At 40.5% G+C, this 19,288-nt stretch overlaps 3 protein-coding genes across 18 annotated transcripts in view; 1 reads left to right on the forward strand and 2 right to left on the reverse strand.

The window, feature by feature from the left end:
* Positions 1-12,529, forward strand: part of HERC5 (HECT and RLD domain containing E3 ubiquitin protein ligase 5) — a 46,175-nt gene extending 33,646 nt beyond the window's left edge. For 10 of the 16 annotated variants that reach the window (XM_081593809.1, XM_081593874.1, XM_081593750.1 and 7 more), the window contains 5 exons: positions 5,393-5,459; positions 6,431-6,501; positions 8,737-8,920; positions 8,998-9,100; positions 12,257-12,529. In XM_081593809.1, coding sequence (XP_081449935.1) covers positions 5,393-5,459; positions 6,431-6,501; positions 8,737-8,920; positions 8,998-9,100; positions 12,257-12,462 — 631 coding nt within the window. In that variant the 3' untranslated portion in view covers positions 12,463-12,529. Of the gene's footprint in view, positions 1-5,380; positions 5,460-6,430; positions 6,502-8,736; positions 8,921-8,997; positions 9,101-12,256 lie in introns of all 16 variants that reach the window. The other 6 variants (XM_081593790.1, XM_081593852.1, XM_081593743.1 and 3 more) reach the window with 1 other exon arrangement.
* A 3,581-nt stretch (positions 12,530-16,110) lies between these two features.
* PIGY (phosphatidylinositol glycan anchor biosynthesis class Y) lies at positions 16,111-16,804 on the reverse strand. The gene has a single exon (XM_081594157.1). It carries the CDS (start codon positions 16,802-16,804, stop codon positions 16,589-16,591), a length of 216 nt encoding a protein of 71 aa, XP_081450283.1. The 3' UTR covers positions 16,111-16,588.
* On the reverse strand, positions 16,111-18,877 carry PYURF (PIGY upstream open reading frame). The gene is made up of 2 exons (XM_081594150.1): positions 18,587-18,877; positions 16,111-17,037 (listed from the first exon to the last, which is right to left on the reverse strand). The coding sequence occupies exons 1-2, from the start codon at positions 18,787-18,789 to the stop codon at positions 16,896-16,898; spliced, it is 345 nt and encodes a 114-aa protein (XP_081450276.1). The 5' UTR covers positions 18,790-18,877; the 3' UTR covers positions 16,111-16,895.
* Between the last annotated feature and the right edge of the window lie 411 nt (positions 18,878-19,288).

Consider the following 19,288-nt stretch of genomic DNA (forward strand, 5'->3'; position numbering starts at 1 on the left):
GATCATCAGGTCATGATTACAAAAAATTCAGGCTTAAATTGAAGAAAGTAGGGAAAACCACTAGGCCATTCAGGTATGACCTAAATCAAATCCCTTAAGATTATACAGTGGAGGTGATGAATAGATTGAAGGGATTAAATCTGGTAGACAGAGTACCTGAAGAACCATGGAAAGAACCTCTTGTAACATTGTACAAGCGGCAGTGACCAAAACCATTCCAAAGAAATAGAATTGCAAAAAGGCAGAATGGTTGTCTGAGGAAGATTTAGAAATAGCTGAGGAAAGAAGAGAAATGAAAAGCAAGGGAGAAAGGGAAAATATACTCAACTGAATGCAGAGTTCCAGAGAATAGTAAGGAGAGATAAGAAGACCTTTTAAAAAAAAAAAGTAGAGGAAAACAATATTATGGGAAAGACGAGAGAGCTCTTCAAGAAAATTGGAGATACCGAGGAATATTTCATGCAAGGATGGGCCCAATAAAGGACAGAAATGGTAAGGAGCTCACAGAAGCAGAAGAGATTAAGAAGAGGTGGCAAGAATACACAAAGAACTGTACAAAAAAGGTCTTAATGACCTGGATAACAATGATGGTGTGGTCACTTACCTAGAGCCAGACATTCTGGAGTGTGAAGTCAAGTGGTCCTTAGGAAGCATTACTATGAACAAAGCTAGCGGAGGTGATAGAATCCCAGCTGAGCTATTTCACATCCTAAAAGATGATGCTGTTATAGTGCTACACTCAATATGTCAGTAAATTTTGAACTCAGCAGTGGCCACAGGACTGGAAAAGATCGGTTTTAATTTCAATCCCAAAGAAGGGCGATACCAAAGAATGTTCAAACTACTGTACAGTTGTGCTCATTTCACATGCTAGTAAAGTTATGCTCAAAATCATTCAAGCTAGGCTTTAGCACTCTGTGAATTGAGAACTTCCAGATGTACAAGCTGGGTTTAGAAAAAGCAGAGGAACCAGAGATCAAATTGCCAACATTCATTGGATCATAGAGAAAGCAAGGGAATTCCAGAGAAAAGTCTATCTCCGTTTCATTGACTATGCTGAAGCCTTCGACTTTGTGGATCATAGCAAACTGTGGGAAGCCCTTAAAGAGATGGGAATACCAGACCACCTTACCTGTCTCCCAAAAAACCTGTATGTAGGCTAAGAAGCAACAGTTAGAATCGGACATAGAACAACTAACTGGTTCAAAATTAGGAAAGGAATATGACAAGGCTGTATATTGTCACTCTGTTTATTTAACTTATATGCAGAGTACCTCATGGGAAATGCCAGGCTGGATGAATTACAGGTGATTGTCAGGATAAATATCAACAACCTCAGATATACGTATGATACCACTCTAATTTTAAGCAGAAAGTGAAAAGGAACTAGAGAAGCTCTTGATGGGATGAAAAAGCTGACTTAAAACTCAACATTCAAAAATGAAAATCATGGTATCTGGTCCCATCACTTCATGGCAAATAAAAGGGGGAAAAGTGGAAGCAGTGACAGATTTCATTTTCTTGGGCTCCAAAATCACTGTAGATGGTGACTGCAGCCATGAAATTAAAAGACACTTGCTCCTTGGAAGAAAAGCTATAACAGACTTCAACAGTATATTAAAAAGCAGAGACATCACTTTGCTTACAAAGGTCTGTATAGTCAAAGCCATGTTTTTTTTCAGTAGTCATGTATGAATGTGAGAGTTGGATCATAAAGAAGGCTAAACACCGAAGAACTGATGCTTTTGAATTGTGGTGCTAGAGGAGACTCTTGAATGTCCCTTGGACTGCAAAGAGATCAAACCAGTCAGTCTTAAAGGAAATCAACCCTGTATATTCATTGAAAGGACTGTTGCTGAAGCTGAAACTCCAATACTTTGGCCACCTGATGCGAAGAACTGACTCATTGGAAAAGACCTTGATGTTGGGAAAGATTGAAGGCAAAAGGAGAAGGTGGCAGCAGAGGATGAGATGGTTAGATAGCATCATGAACTCAATGGACATGAATTTAAGCAAACTCTGGGAGACAGTAAAGGACAGGGAAGCCTGGTGTGCTGCAGTCCATAGGGTCGCAAAGAGTCACACATGACTTAGCAAGTGAACAACAACAACTGTAATAAAAGTTATATGAATGTGGAATGCAGTCTTCCTATCTTTCAAAATATCTTATGTGCAAATCTCATGCCTTTTCCATCCTAACTAGCTTTATCATGCACTGTGGCCAGAACTCTGCAGTTTGAGGTACAACAGCAAAACCAGTATGAGTTCCTTTGTCCTTCTTCACAATTTCCCAGATAGAAGATTCTTTCTTACCGTAGGTTGTAGCAACCTCAGGATATGATTTTATTCTCTCCTCATTAAATTGAGAACTTTCAACTTTTCACTTAAAAGATAACGCTTTACAGCTTCTCTTTGGCACATCCGAATTGCCAGCATCACTACTGTTGCTCTTTGAGGCCATTATTAAGTTAAATAAGAGTTATGTGGATGTAAGGGGTGTGATACACAGTGGTCACAAGGCAGCTACTAAATGACTAACAGCTGGGATATGCTGGACAAAGGTATGATTCACATATCCTAGGATAGCATGAGACTGCATCATGCCACTCAGAACGGCCTACAATTTAAAACTGATGAATTATTTAATTTTGGAATTTTCCATTTAACATTTTCCAATTGCAGTAGACCACAGATAACTGAAACTGTAAAAAGCAAAACCATGGATAAAGGGAGACTACTTTGACCTAGCAATTGTACCTCTAGACATTTCACATTCAGAAATACACAATCATGCAAAGATGTATGCCTGCTAGTGCACATTGTATTAGTTTATAAAATGTTCTTTAGTAAAGTGAAGAAAGTGAAAGTGTTTGTTGCTCAGTCGTATCCAACTCTGCAACCCCATGGATTGTAGCCTGCCAGGTTCCACTGTCCATGGGATTCTCCAGGCACGAACACTGGAGTAGATTGCCATTCCCTTCTTCTGGGAATTAATATTTTTCGTATATTTATGCAGTGGAATACTATGGAGATTTTTAAAAGAATGAGAACAGTAGTATGATTCTGTTATTATCCCTATTTTACAGATGAGGAAACAGAAAAGTTAGGTAATTTGCCTCAGACCCCGTAGTGACAGAACCATAAGTGGAATGCAATCTAGCTTGAGAATTCCAACTATTAATCATTATATTTATATACTAATAAGGAGAAAATACTGAAAGCACCAGATTTGGCAAAGAGGTAAATTTGTCATTATTTTTTACTGAAAACATTGAAAATGACTTAAATCCTGCTTATGTCTAAAAAGACATTAAACTGCTGCTGCTGCTAAGTCGCTTCAGTCGTGTCCGACTCTGTGCGACCCCACAGACGGCAGCTCACCAGGCTCCGCCGTCCCTAGGATTCTCCAGGCAAGAATACTGGAGTGGGTTGCCATTTCCTTCTCCAGTGCATGAAAGGGAAAAGTGAAAGTGAAGTTGCTCAGTCGTGTCCGACTCTTAGCGACCCCATGGACTGGAGCCCACCAGGCTCCTCCGTCCATGGGATTTTCCAGGCAAGAGTACTGGATTGGGGTGCCATTGCCTTCTCCCTTATTAAACTAAATAACTTCATATAGATGAACCAAGTAAAGAACATTAAATCCATATTAGCATTTCTCAAACTTTTAGGTCTTAAGATTCTCAAAAGTTAATAAGAGGACCTTGAAGAGCTTTTGCTTATATTAAGTAAACTTGTCAGTATTTATGATATTAGAAATTAAAAGTAAAGAGTTTAAAATATAGGAATACACATTACTAGCTATTATATCACCACTGGAAAACTGTTCTGTACTCATGACAGAATGTGAGGAGGCAAGTAACATCTTAGTATTATTATGATATTTGTTTTGACCTTGCAGACCCTACCCCACCCACCCAGTAAAGGCCTCAGGGATTCCCAGAAGTTGTAGTTTACACTTTGAGAATCCCTGATCTCTGTACTCAGTAAAACTGCTATTTTAATCCTAGAAGGCTTAAAAAAAAAAAAAAAGACCCAGCTGATTTAAAGTTCATATGGATGAACAAGGGGCCAAGAACAGCCAGGGATCATTTGTAAGGTGAATAAGGATGGGGAACTTGGCCTACCAGGTATCAAGAATCATTAGAAAGCTGTATTAATTAGGGCAGTATAATTTTGGTGCTGGCTTTCCAATGGGACAGAGAGTGTGGAACCTGACCCATATACACATGACACTTTGTTAGGGGTAGTTTATTAGATCAGTGGGAACAGAAGTGCTCTTCAAGTACTTCAAGAAGAAGTACTCTTCATCTGGGGAAAAAAATGAGAGCAGATAGCTTAGGCCATGGACCAAAACCAACTCTGTGGATTAAGGACTTAAATATTGAACGTAAAATGAAGGAAACGTGGGTAGTTATTTCACACTATTGCAATTTCTCAAGCAAGACATAAAAATACCAACATTACAGGAAAGATTGATATATTTAACTGCAGTAAGATGAAATTCTTTGTTCAAGAGATACCTTAGCAAAGAGAAAAGGTATTCTTCAAACTGTATATATGTGTATAACACATTGGGGGTGGTAGAAAAGTGAGATAAGAAATGTACCCTTTACACGTAGATATAAGACACTGGCAGTGTTTTAGTTCTTGTTTGGGGAAGTGTTCTTCATAAACACACCCATAAATAAGCAAATAAGCCATCCATGCACTTACAGTGACAAAACATCATGAACCAAATCTATGATGAATCCAGTTTTGTCAGCTGAGTTCCCATTAGTCTGTCTCAGCCCCCCAAAAACACAGTAAAACATGGTCGGTTTTTAACATGATACTATTTAAAAGATCCAACATTTTAGAGAATTCCTTGGCGGTCCAGTAGTTAGGACTTGGAACTTTTACAGCCATGGCCTGTGTTCAATCCCTGGTTGGGGAACTGAAATGCCACAAGCTGCATGGTGTGGCCAAAAAAAAAGATCCAGATTTTAGCAAAATTTAGTAGTAAAAAAATCCAGCAGGGGAAAAATCAGCTGATTCCACCTTCTCCCAGAGGCCTTACCCAATGACAGGCATCCCTTTAGAAAGAGTTAACTAAGCTCTCCCATGTTGTACCTGTACCAGTTATGTTGTTTCTAGTGGTACTTATCCGACACCACTGTAGTTAGGGTGGAGGGAAGAGAGCTGGGAATTGGGTGGGGAGCCTGCAGAATTACGAATAAACCGCCAAACCTCACACTTTTGGCTGCAGTCTGGCCCTAGTTAGACTATCAATATACAGAAACAAGTGACATGAACTAAACCTGACCTCCCACCTTGAGAACAGGCATGCCCTTGACATTTTATTTAGATGATGTATCTAGCCATCATGATTATTGACAATAAGACTGTTCTATAGGAGTTTGCAGACACTTCTGGATGATGACGGTGATGACTTAGAAGAAGTATTTCACATCCATTTTAATGTAAGTAACAGTAAAAATAAAATTATAGCTCATATTTAATCTGATTTTACTACTTATATAACTTATAAATATATATGCTTTATAAATTTGTATACTTTATGAATTTATAGACTTTATAATCGGGTTAACTATTTATATACTTTTAATAAAAAACCAAACTATAAATTAAGGTAGTACAAAAGGTATTTTTTCCTCGTTTTCCATGAGCTGGGAGTATTATCAGTTAGATTTTACTAAGTAACAGATAACACCTAAACTTAGTGGTGTAAAATAGCAGACACGATTCTAGGGCTTTCTGGACTGGCCTGACTTGACTGTTCTGGGTGGACCACAGTGGCCTTGCTCCCACACCTGTTTGTTGGCAAGCTGGTTGGTTGAGGGGGTGCAGCTGGAATCCTAGTGACTAGCTGAGGCTTCTTCATGGAGTGAAGAGTTACAGAAAGTAGGAGGAGATGGTAAGCCCCAACACGCAGCTTCTTTTCAAGTGTTTGCTCCTGTCAGGTCCCACTGGTCAAAATACTTCACGCTGCTGCAGTCAGATTCATGAGCTTAAGAAATAGAGCCCCCCTCTTGATGGGAGCTGTTGCAAAGTCACATGGCATAAATACCAGGATGGGAGGAATTTTTGACCAGTTTTGCAAATCTATTGCGCTGGGTCTGTATTGTGTGAAGTGAATACTGAGATGTGGCAATTTTCCCAGTAGTTTATTCAGTATGATCAGTTAAAATAGATAGTTCAGGTTTTTAAAAAGTTTATTTTAAAATAGATAGTTCAGGTTTTTAAAAAGTTTATTTTTCATTCTCTGTGATAAATGTGGTAAATTTTTTTTTTACCACCTTGCTGGGTTTTATAACAAAAATATACATTTTCACAAATTCTTGAGGAAAAGAGGTATGCTCAAAAGTGTTTTTGTTGACAGTAGATTGTTGGGGATTCTCTTGGAGATTATTGAGTTCATTTGTGATTACAGGTGCATTGGGACAAAAATGATGTAGACTTAATTCCTGATGGAAGTCACGTGATTGTTGACCAAACTAACAAGTAAGTATAAAGAAATAATTGTTTTGTCTGAAAAGTGAAAGTGTTACTCGCTTAATCGTGTCTGACTTTTTGCACAGTGTTTATTTCACTGGGCTCTTAAAATTCCTTGTCATTATAATTTTCCTTCCTTAACCATTTTCCAGTAACGCAGAGGATCAGTGCATGTTGTGTACATGTGTGTGTCTCCAAGTTTGCTGCTGGCAGGGATGGAAATGGCTTTCTTGCAGAGGCCTTCTCTTATCTTCCTGTCTAGGATCATACCTCTGACCTCTCTATCCCCTTACCCGGCTTTACTTTTTCTTTTCATGTCACACATTATCTGCCTTTATTTTTACTTGCCGGTGTTTCCCCCAGCTCTTAGGAGCTGTGTGATGCCAAGAGGATGGTCTGTTTTGCTCACTGTTGTTTGTCCAGTACCTAGTTCACAGTGGTGCCCAGTCCATAGCAGGCACTTAGTTTTGTTAATATTATTAGATCTTACTGTGGTATCTTGACTTCCCATTACCTTATGGGATGCCATTTAAAGCCGTAGAGTTTGGGATCATAGACTATTCCCCTGCTAGTTGGTCAGAGTGGCAAAGAAATATCCAGTGAGCATTCTGGCCTAAAGCCCAATGTTTTTCTTTAATTTTTAAAATCTTTGTTTAAAAAAATTTTGAGTTATATAGAAAAGTTCAAAATTGTAAGCATGCAGATCAAGAAATGGAACATCTCTAGCTCCGTGGTATATTTAATTAATATACCTCAATTTTGTCCATAGAATTATTGATTGCCTGGCCCCTTCCCCTGAAAGAATTGGCAAGTGTGCCCAAAGGCAGAAACTTCAAGTGAAGTGCTGGGCTCACCCCAGGGAGCCTCCGTGCTCTCTTGGTCGGGAGGCCTGTTTGAATATTGGCTTCGATTTGAAAGCCTGGAGCTTTTGTATTTGTTACCTGGCTTTTTTCTAGTTTATCCCTGGGAACCTTTGCTACAAGCTACTTCATCATAGCTAGACATATAAATGTCCTTTTTGTATTTAACCACAAATAATTACTCACTCTGACCAATTCAGACAATACAAGAGTATAAAATAGGAAGTTTCTCCTGTCTCCCAAGCCCATTCCCCAGAGATAGCAGGAACAGTTTATTCTTCCAGATTTTTTCTCTTCTAGTCTATCAGTTCTCTTAACCATGTGGCTTTGAGCAATCTCATACCTGCACTTTTGTCTCAGTTTCCTCTTTACCAAAATGCATAAGAACCTGCCTCACAGTTTTATGAAGATTAAATTAGATAATCTATTAAAAAAAAAACAAAACACCACAGCTCTAACAGTTGGTTGCACATGGTAAGCACCCAATTTTAGGTGTTCTAGCTCTCTGGATGCTGGGGAATATTGAAGGCAAAAAGGAGAAAGGGGTGGGGGGCCACAGAGGATGAGATGGTTAGATAGCATCACCAACTCAATGGGTATGAATTTGGGCAAACTCCAGGAGATAATGAAGGACAGGGAAGCCTGGCATGCTGCAGTCCATAGCGTCACAAAGAAACACGATTTAGTGACTAAACAATGACCAACAACTAGCACTTTATTAGTAGTATTATTTTGCTTTGAAATATTTTATTAGAATCCTTTTAGTAAGACCAAGTGAAGCCCATCTAATTAATTTTGGCCTCAAATTTCTAGACAGTCCCCTCCTTCCCACTCCTGGAGGTTGACAGCTGCTCACAAGGGTTAATGCAGGAAAGATGTAAAGTTCCTAGGATCTGTTCAACACCAGATAGAGGACTTCGTTTGTGTCACCAAAATTCACAGTACCCAGGTGGAAGGCATGATGCTCTCTGCTTCTTGACAGCCTGTTGAGGTGACAGGAACTACTACCTGGGCACCCCAACCATCACAGCGTTCTTCTCCCAGAGGAGAGTTCCTAGCCAGGCCAGCCCGGAGTCTGTGAAGGGGCACTGCCCTTCCGGGCTCCCAAAGCTCTTGTGCTTTATCCAATAATAGTACACTGGTGGATCTTAAACCCCTTGTGGCACTGTGGACCCTTCTTCGAGAATAAGGGCCCTGCACACCAGCAGCTGTGTGGAGATGGTGCAGGCGACCACCTTCTTATTTGGAGAAGGTTCTGCAGCAGCCACCAGGCAGACCTCAAGGCCACCATCTCTTCCTTTATTTATATCATTCTTTTCACCCCTTCCCCCAGTTTTGTTTGGAGTATTGCTGTAATCTGAAATCATTCTTTGTTTCATTAAAGGAGAGACTATGTTTCTAAGTATGTCAATTACATCTTCAACATCTCTGTAAAGGCAGTTTATGAGGAGTTTCAAAGAGGATTTTACAAAGTGTGTGACAAGGAGATTATTGAATTTTTCCATCCCGAACAACTCAAGGATGTGATTATCGGAAATACAGATTACGACTGGGAAACATTTGAAAAGGTACATGATAAAGGCCAAATGGTTTAAATTAAAATTTTGTTTGTTTCTTGAATATTTTTTTTTGCATTTTTCTATAGAACGCACATTATGAACATGGATATGACAGTTCACATCCCACCATAGTGATGTTTTGGAAAGCTTTACACAAATTGACTTTGGAGGAAAAGAAAAAGTTCCTTGGTGAGTGTTACATCAGGAAGAAATCTGTACTCTTGTGTCCTTTTTGTGGGATAAGGAAATCTTGTTCTTCATGGGCATCACTTGCCTGTGAAGTCAGAGTCATTCATAGTCCAGTGGAATGTCCTTTATTCCAGATTGTCCCAATATATAAAAAAAAATGTTAATATAGATCTTTTTACTGTCATTTTCAATTCTGCCTATTGTAAATTTGGCTTCTTTGAGCTAAATATTGAGACTTCTGTAGTTGTATCATCATTCAGTTACCCAGGCCCTGTGGGATGAGCCAAGCTGTACACTATTACTTGTCTCCATGGCTTTAACTCACCTTCAGACTTCGATCTGTTTTATGCCTACTTAGAGCTTTTCAGATCATGAACTCCTTATTGCCAAACTCAGACTTACTAAATTGAAGAAAGTAGGGAAAACCATTCGACCATTCAGGTATGACCTAATCAAATCCATTACGATTATACAGTGGAAGTGACCAAATAGATTCAAGGGATTAGACCTGATAGAGTGCCTGAAGAATTATGGACGGAGGTTTGTGACACTGTATATGAGGCAGTGTTCAAGACCATCCCCAAGAAAAAGAATGCAAAAAGGCAAAATGGTTGTCTGAGGAGGCCTTACAAATAGCTGTGAAGAGACGTGAAAGGCAAACGAGAAGAGGAAAGATATACCCATTTGAATGCAGAGTTCCAAAGAATAGCAACGAGAGATAAGAAAGCCTTCCTAAGTGATCATTGCAAAGAAATAGAGGAAAACAATAGAATGGGAAAGACTAGTGATCTCTTCAAGAATATTAGAGATACCAAGGGAACATTTCATGCAAGGATAGGCACAATAAAGGACAGAAATGGTAGGGACCTAACAGAAGCAGAAGATATTAAGAAGAGGTGGCAACAATACACAGAAGAACTATACAAAAAAGATCTTCACGACCCAGATAATCACAATGGTGTGATCACTCACCTAGAGCCAGACATCGAGCAATGCAAAGTCCAGTGGGCCTTAGGAAGCATCGCTATGAACAAAGCTAGTGGAGATGATGGAATTCCAGCTGAGCTATTTCAAATCCTAAAAGATAATGCTGTGAAAGTGCGGCACGCAATATGCCAGCAAATTTGGAAAACTCAGCAGTGGCCGCAGGACTGGAAAAGGTCAGTTTTCATTCCAATCCCAAAGAAAGGCAATGCCAAAGAATGCTCAAATTACTGCACAATTGCACTCATTTCACACGCTAGCCAAGTAATGCTCAAAATTCTCCAAGCCAGGCTTCAACAGTATGTGAATTTAGAACTTCCAGATGTTCAAGCTGTATTTAGAAAAGGCAGAGGAATCAGAGATCAAATTGCCAACATTCATTGGATCATCGAAAAAGCAAGAGAGTTCTAGAAAAACATCTACTTTTGCTTTATTGACTATGCTAAAGCTTTTAACTATGTGGATCACCACAAACTGTGGAAAATTCTTAAAAGAGATGGGAATACCAGACCACCTGACCTGCCTCCTGAGAAATCTATATGCAGATCAAGAAGCAGCAGTTTATAACTGGACATGGAACAACAGACTGGTTCCAAATAGGGAAAGGAGTACGTCGAGGCTGTATACTGTCACCCTGCTTATTTAACTTATATGCAGAGTACATCATGAAAAATGCTGGACTGGATGAAGCACAAGCTGGAATCAAGACTTCCAGGAGAAATATCAATAACCTCAGATATTCAGATGACAGCACACTTATGGCAGAAAGTGGAGAACTAAAGAGCCTCTTGAAAGTGAAGGAGAGTGAAAAAGTTGGCTTAAAACTCAGCATTCTGAAAACTAAGATCATGGCATCTGGTCCCATCACTTTATGGCAAATAGATGGAGAAACAGTGAGAGACTTTATTTTTGGGGTCTCCAAAATCACTGCAGATGGTGGCTGCAGCCATGAAATTAAGATGCTTGCTCCTTGGAAGAAAAGTTATGACCAACCTAGTCAACTTATTAAAAAGCAGAGACATTACTTTGCCAACAAAGGTCTGTCTAGTCGAAGCTTTGGTTTTTCCATTAGTCACGTATGGATGTGCGAGTTGGACTTTAAAGAAAGCTGAGTGCTGAAGAATTAATGCTTTTGAACTGTGGTGTTGGAGATTTTTGAGAGTCCCTTGGACTGCAAGGAGATCCAACCAGTCCATCCTAAAGGAAATCAGTCTTGAATATTCATTGGAAGGACTGATGCTGAAGCTGAAACTCCCAATACATCAGCCACCTGATGGGAAGAACTGATTCATTTGAAAAGACCCTGATGCTGGGAAAGATTGAAGGTGGGAAGAGAAGGGGACGACAGGAGATGGTTGGATGGCATCACTGACTCTATGGACATGAGTTTGAGTAAGCTCTGGGAGTTGGTGATGGACAGAGAAGCCTGGCGTGCTACAGGCCATGGGGTCACAAAGAGTCGGACATGACTGAGTGACTGAACTGAACTGAGTGCTTTTCCTGAGACTTGTTTAATGACTGCCTCTCTAATTTTCTTACTCAATTCCCTTACTTATTTTTGAGAAACATTTATCTCCTTTTTTCTTTGGATAACATGGAAGTTGAAAGATATTCAGACTTCTCCAGAAACCCAACCTACCTTTCCAGACTTAAATGCTTTATAGGAAATCTTTGTTCCAGCCAAACAGTTCCCTTGACTATGTGTTCCAGAGCTTACCTTGTGCCTCCCATTTCCAGCTTTCTCCTTTCGTGCCTTGAACTTTCACCTGCCTCCTTGTTGCCTCTCTAAACGTCTCTAAACCTTTCCCTCCTTCAAGGTTCAGTTTTATTCCAAACTCTCTGGAAGTCCTCCTGGTTATCCCAGCCTGATTCTCTCCCTGCTCTGCCACAGCATTTACACTCATGAGGGACTAATTTCATGGCGTCTTGTGGGGCTGTCTTACACCCTTTTTATTTTTTTCTGTCTTTTCCTGCCCAAGAATTTAATATTCCCAACCAGACTGTAAGCTGCTTGAGGGCAGTGACTGTGTCAGACTTTGTCCTAACAGTGGTCCCCAATGCAGTCCAAAGCACATGGGCCCTCAGTTAGTGTTTCTGAATAAACACATTTTCTCTATATAAATTTTGGTTTCTGTGAAGCAGATAGCACTCATTTTTCTTCTTTTTTTTTAGTGTTTCTTACAGGAACTGACAGAATTCAAGTAAAAGGTTTAAAGAACATGAAAATAACATTTCGCTGTCCTGAAAATTTGAATGAAAAAGATCCCTTAAGAGCACAGACATGTTTTAGTGTCCTCTACCTCCCTAAATATTCTACAATGGAAAGAGTAGAAGAAGCACTCCAAGCAGCCATCAACAACAACAGAGGATTTGGCTGACCTACCTCTTTACCCCTTTTGGGAAATATTTTCAAAAATAAAATTAACTTAAAAATTAACATAAAAATCTTGCTGGCTGTTCACTGAGTTTACCTGCTTTTTTAGAATTCCTATTTTTGCTTGTAAAATACATTGGCAATGATATAGATTAGGCTGTTAAAACAAGTGCATTCAGAAACACAGTGCATTGAGACAGAAGGGTTTTTTTTCTCATAAATGTCTGGGTAAGTTTGTCCAGGGCTTAAGTGGTTCTTCTCCCTCTCAAACTGCTCTAGTTACCTAGATGACTTTCTTGTTGCAAATTTCAATGGAAACTTGTGCATTTCTATCTTAAATATATTTATCGCATTTGAAACTTGACTCCTTTCTCAAAACTCTTAATGAACTGCTTGGCTTTCTTTTTCGTGGCTGCTTTCCCATTTCTTTTGCATGCTTCTCTTATACTTCTTGACCTTAAGTGCTCATCTAGTCATCTTTTCTCACTCTACATATATTCCTTCTTGTTGCTGTGGCATCAGTTATTATTTCCATGCTGATGATACCCAGATCTCTCTGTCTGACAGCAGCTGACAATACAGCACCACAGCCATTTTTCCTACGTAGCCTGTGTCTACCTGCATACTTCTCAGCTCCTTCATCTCAACATGTTTTAAGAATGATCATTTTTCCTGTATTCTGCAGCTTAAAATGGTACCACTAACACCTCCTTCAACCATCTTCCCTTCCTCCCTCTTATTCACCCCCACATTTTAAAAAAGCAGGTTTTGACTATTCTTGTTCTTCATCTTCCTCTAAGCCCACTACCAGTGCTTTAGTTCAGGCTCTTATCATCTCCTGTCCCATCACCACAATCCTCTCAGCTGGTCTCCTTGTATCTAGACCAACACTGTCCAGTAGAACTTTCTGTAAGACTAGAAACCTAGATGGGCTTCCCAGGTGGCGCTAGTGGTAAAGAACCTGCCTGCCAGTGCAGAAGACTAAGGAGACACGGGTTTGATCGCTGGGTCGGGAAGATGCTCTAGAAGAGGGCATGGCAACCCACTCCAGTATTTTTGCCTGGAGAACCCTATGGATGGAGGAGCCTGGCAGGCTACAATCCATAGGGTCGCAAAGACACAGCTGAAGCCACTTAGCATGCACGCAGAAACCTAAGTAGATCTGTACTGTTGAAGATGGACTCCCTGCTGTAGATAAGGTTTAGTTGTTGAATTGTGAAGAGACAAAACTTTCACTGGTAGTAATAGGAAAAACAGTGTTGAGCTATGCTGCCCAGTAATTTGTAGCTACTTAAAATTCCTTAGTCATACTAGCCACATTTGAAGTGCTGTGTCCACATATGACTGGTGGCTACTGTATTAGTGCAAATGTGAGCACTTGCCACATTAGGGGTCCGTAACACACAAAACCCCTGCAAATTTGCATGTGCTTTTTTCTAAGAAGTGTTTATCAGCTGCATACAGCAAAACCATTTTAAAATCAAGCAATAACGTCGTTTCATTAACACGGTTATTCTAGTTCGAAAATCCAGTGTACCATGTTCTAGTCATTTATGACTAGCTCAGTTTCCTCAACAGGCCACAGTCCTATGTTTTCACACATGGTTTTTCTTCTGCTTGAAACCCTTGTCTCATCCCACCCCTACCCCTGCTGCTTCCTCACCTCCTGTCTTCAGTTCTCCTCCCTCTCTGCATGCGTTGTTCCATCATTTGTCAGGATTCACTACAGCTATCAGGGTTGCCCAGTACATGCCATGAGAGTGAATTAAGTTTGTGGGATATGGCTATCTAGCTCAATGTCCCAACTCGTCTTTCAGTGTCCTGAGAGCTTACCTGCCAGTGAGTTGGCTGAGAGTGCCACCTAGTGGCTTGTGCAGAAAACAGCAGTCACTTCCAAATGGAGAATTTCAGTGAGCTGGGCAAAACTTAGAAAAGGGGACAGGCCTTTGCCTCCATAACTACACATAGTAATGAGAATCTACTATGGCTTTTGGCTGTAACAGGTAATTTTGTATTTCCTGCCTCATTTAAAACTCCTACCAGGCCTGAAAGTTGGTATCATTTCCATGTCACAGATGGACACGATGTGAAATTCAGGGAGGCTTCCTTAAAAGCCCACTCTGCAAGAATGGAAGAAAATGAAAAGGTAAAGTAGGTCATGACAAGTCCTTTCTTGCTACCTCAGGGTGGAAAATCCCCACTTACAAAAGTTGGTGGCAAGGAGCTTATTCATAGGTGTTAAGATGATTTCTGTCAGTGATGCAGTGAGGACAGTAGGGAACATAGTCTTGCTAAGAGGCTCTGAGGAGGCAAGAGGTCCCTGCCATTGTGAAGTCAGCTAATTATTGGGGATGTGGGTGGGAATGAGGGGGGAAGAGTTCCAATTAGTGAAAGAATCAGGCAGTATTTCCATGATGGGTTTACAGTGCAACAATATACTTAGGAAAACACAAAGGTCATCAGGCTTGACTAAGAATTAAGAGTCCAAGCATTTTGATACCTCATTCTATTTTTCCTGAAAATAGGATGAGTTTGCTCCAAATAAAGCAGTACTGTTACAGTGATTCAGAAGACAGACCAAAACTGCATTCCCAAGTGGTTTCAACTTCAGTTATTGTCCGTTACTCTGGGCAAACCATTTAATCTGTGTGCTTTAGTTTCCTCATCTGTAAAATTGTTATATTACCCACCCCACCCCTTAGATTATGAGATTTTGTGTAATATGTTTAGAATTGTAGCTAGTGTATAGTTTGTACTACACAAATGATTGCTAAATAAATACTAGTGAAAGGATGGAGTTCATACTGTAGTCCCCCAGGGCTTTGCTACTCAGTTTCCTCTAATATGGTAAAATGCTTAGCTTGAAAAAGCTAAAATTGACTTTTTAGAATACAGTGCTTGTTTTATCAGAATTGTTTCATTTACACTGACCACAGTGAAATTTAGAGCAAATTAAATAAAGAGTAATACCATTTCCAGAAATGATGGGTCCCTCATTCAGTCTTCTGTGTTATTTGTATATTGCTGTGAGAGTAATTTTTAAAACAAGACTTGTACTAGAGTATATACATTGAACTTATGCAATAGAAAACACATCTAAAGTCATTCTTTTGAAGGAGAAGAATCACTATCTAAAGTTTCTGTTAAACTGCTTTAAGATTCTATTAAGAATCAGTTAAAGTCATATTCAGTTCTTAGGTTTCTTTGGGGTAACTACTGAAACATGTTGCACCTCTAAAACAGTTACTAATCAGCCTTGTTGAAAGTTCTGGAAAGTCAGGAACTACTGATATGTCAAATGCTCATGCTTTTAGTATTGCTAAATAGGTCTATGGCAGGAAAATGAACTGAAATGTGAGGCATATTTTCAAGTCTTTCAACCCCACCTCTACCCCCAGAAGCACATACTTTCCTGGGAAATTTTTCAACTTTGGGTAGTTAAGTGTCTCTCTAAACATAGCCTACAGTTTGAAATTCAGAATATTTTACATTTCTCCTTTCTTAGAATCACACTCTTGTGACCAAAGGAGGGGGAGAAAACCAAAACTGCAAATTGCTTTATGGCAAGTGTCAATATCTTTTTATTTATTATTTTATTAAAATTAATGTAAGCATTTGATGCCAAAGAAATGGTGATTTTAAAAACTCAGAATTTTGGCAAGTCCATGAAATTTCCATTTTATTATAGTTTTATATCACATTAGTTCAAATGCATTTCTCTACAACTACTCCAACATAGCTCCTTTGGAATTATTTCAGTCATAGTTAACATGTGACATTACCAAAGACTTTGACTCTAAAATAAACATAAAATTTCAAAATAGTAACTTTTAATTATGAATGGGATAAGCCATCAAGTGATGGTTGGGGCTGTTAATTTCCAGCAAGCCACTTTGTTGAAATGTTCCTTCTGATACCCCAGGTATAAATGACAACCTTCATTGTCAGAACCAAAGTACAATGAAGAAGCCTCTGCAGCGTAAGCCTCCCATAGACCTAAACCCGACAGAAAGCTAGGCAAAGCATCTTTCCTGCAAATTAAGAGGGTTTCCAGTATTTCCATGTAGACGAGCTTTCAGAGACAGGCACTATGCATATTATTAGGATATACCATCTTGGCTCTGGCTGCGTTAATTATGCCTGAAGAGTTTAATACCCATCCAAGTCCAAAGGTGGAAGAACACATAAACAGGTATGGTAATTGGCAAGAGCAGACTGTAAAAGCACAGACTGGTGGTGCTAGTGCAACCCTGAGGGAAGTCTTCTTCCACAGAGGCTGAGTAAAACAGTCCCGCTAAAGATACCAGTGGAATCAGGACAGTCAGCGTAGGAAGAGATAGAAACATTCTTCTCCTCCACTTATTACTCGCCACTCTGACTTTTTAAAAGGTAGGTGGTATTTACAATATTTAGTTGTGTGTTGTTTTTAAGTATGATCTAATGCTGCTCCACTTCTTCTTGCTTCTTATTTTGATGTGTCATCCTAGCTGCCTGTGGTATCATATTAGGAATCCCATCAATAATTGGATAGGCTATTCCTAACTCTTCATTAATCAATTCATTTGTCGATGCTTCATATCTGAGGGGGGAAAAAAGACCAAAATGAATCATGGAAAACAAAATGCTTGGAAGAGCTTGTTGTTCAATAAGCAGTAACATTTATCCAATTCTAAACATGGAGTTAATCCAAGAAAAGCAGAATTAGACTGCTTTTCATTTTAAAAGCAGTAATAGCCAATCGAACTATTTCTCTTAGAAAATAAATCTCTTAATTGTTCCCATTTTAGTCAGTTTCTCTCATTTTCTTCTTTCACTTTACCCTCAAGCTATGCCTTAATTTTTAAAAATACCAGTCAGAAAAGATCTTACCCTTTTCATCCAAATATTCCTTCATTACTCTTCAACCCCAAACAATCCCCATTAATTTACTAGTGGAACAGACACTAGAGGAAATTTCAACTTCTTCGTTTTAGAATACATGTTTAATAGAGCAGCCTTATTGATCCATTAAAAGGGAAACCACTGAAAAATCAAAATACACAAGTCTGAGAAAGAGAGGGCAAAAAAGAGGAAACTTCACAATGTTACCCTGTGAGTGTGCTATTTACACAATCAGCCAAAAAGCAGATCAAGTGGTAATTTCAAGGTTTAAGTAAACTGAATGAGCAATATGTTCATTATGAAAAAAATTCAGAAAGAGAAATTAAAATAAACATTACTAGCAATCTACCACCCAAAGACTACTATTGATAACATTTCGGTGTTTACTAGTGTTGTGAAGGTTTCAGTTTTAGTAGCCTGAGACAGTAGAGCTGTTTATCCTCAAGACTCTGGGTTAAAGGTTAAGAAGGCCTTAAAAAAAAAAACAAAAAACAAAAAAAACCGCAGCTAGTTGAGAACTAAAAGCCAAAGGGCAGCACACGTAGTTTACATGCTTAAGATCGTACACGGCATTTTCCCAACAAACTGGAGACTACTACATTTTTCATCATCTTGGCTTAAAAATCTGAATGCCTTGGGTTTCCACTAGTTCATAAACTTGGCTCAACGCGAGAAACACTTGCGGTCCTATTAAGAAAATACACAATTGCTCAGGCCCCGCCTCCAGGCCTTCCGATTCATCCCGCCCTGGGTGGTGCCTGGAAATCTGCCTGCAACGCAGGAGAGACATGACACACAGGACACACGGGTTCGAGCCCTCGGTGGGGAAGATCCCCTGGAGGAGGAAATGGTAACCCACACCACTATTCTTCACTGGAAAATTCCGTAGGCAGAGGACCGTGGTGGGCTACAGTCCAAAGGGTCGCAGAGTCGGACACGACTGAACACAGCAGCAGCAACTGGCGATTCTAATGCGCAGCCAGTGACTAACCTATATGCGCATCGATCCAAGCCTGCGAGTCGGCTGTTTGGCTTTGGAGGCCTCGGTTCCCCTCTGGTCTCCTGTCTCCCTTCCCCCTGCAGAGGGACGAGTTGGGAGCTGGCGGGCCCAGATCCAAAAAATGGCGGCGAGAAATACCCAGAGTGACCTAAAAGACTCCTCAACGGCTGTAAACGGCCATGCGGTCTACCTGTCCACTCCCCTAGACTAAGGCCACGAAGGAAAACCCGCAGCGGGCGAATCTCACCTGAGCGGCTTCTTGGAGAGCGGACACACCAGGAACTCCAGCAAGGCCTGGTCGAAGGCGCGGGGCGGTTTCTCCGTCCTCTCGCTCTTATCTGCGGACGGCCGCGAGCTGGACGCGTGCAGACACCTCAGGGCGACCGCGGACGGCGGCGCACGTGTCCCTCGCAGCGCTGACGCGAGCCGACCGCACACTCCGCTCAGCATGGTCTGGCAGCCCGCGACCGAGAGCCCGCGACCCAGCCTCTGCGCGCCGTCGGCCACCCGGGCAGCTCTAATCGTTTCCAGTGAATCCAGCCCCACCGGCCTGGCCCCGCCCTCCGGTGCTCTGGAAACGCTGTCCCCGACAGGTGGAGACCAGCGCTTTGGTTCCGAGGGCGTTCCGAGGCTGCGACTGCTTTTCCCACTACACCGCTTAGTAGTTGAGAGGCGCCGGAGACTCTTGGAGCTGTTCCTGTGCGTTTGCAAATTACAAAGAAAACCAGTGCTTAAGTGGGGTTGACTTGAGTTTTCACCGAGGCCTGTTACAGGGTGGCCAAGAAGCAAGTGGCCGGACCTCAAAGTCACACAGTGTTACTCTTGGACCTACGCGGTTATCACCAAAATGAGGTTTCAAGCACACTGTCATATTGGGTGTTAAAAACATTACTTTGTTTTTATGTAAATCTTTACCAAGTTTCCTGTAACCTCGGTTGGTTTTTTTTTT

The sequence above is a fragment of the Giraffa tippelskirchi genome, chromosome 1, assembly GCF_054371585.1.
Source record: "Giraffa tippelskirchi isolate mGirTip1 chromosome 1, T2T-mGirTip1v1.2.pri, whole genome shotgun sequence".
NCBI lineage: Eukaryota > Metazoa > Chordata > Mammalia > Artiodactyla > Giraffidae > Giraffa > Giraffa tippelskirchi.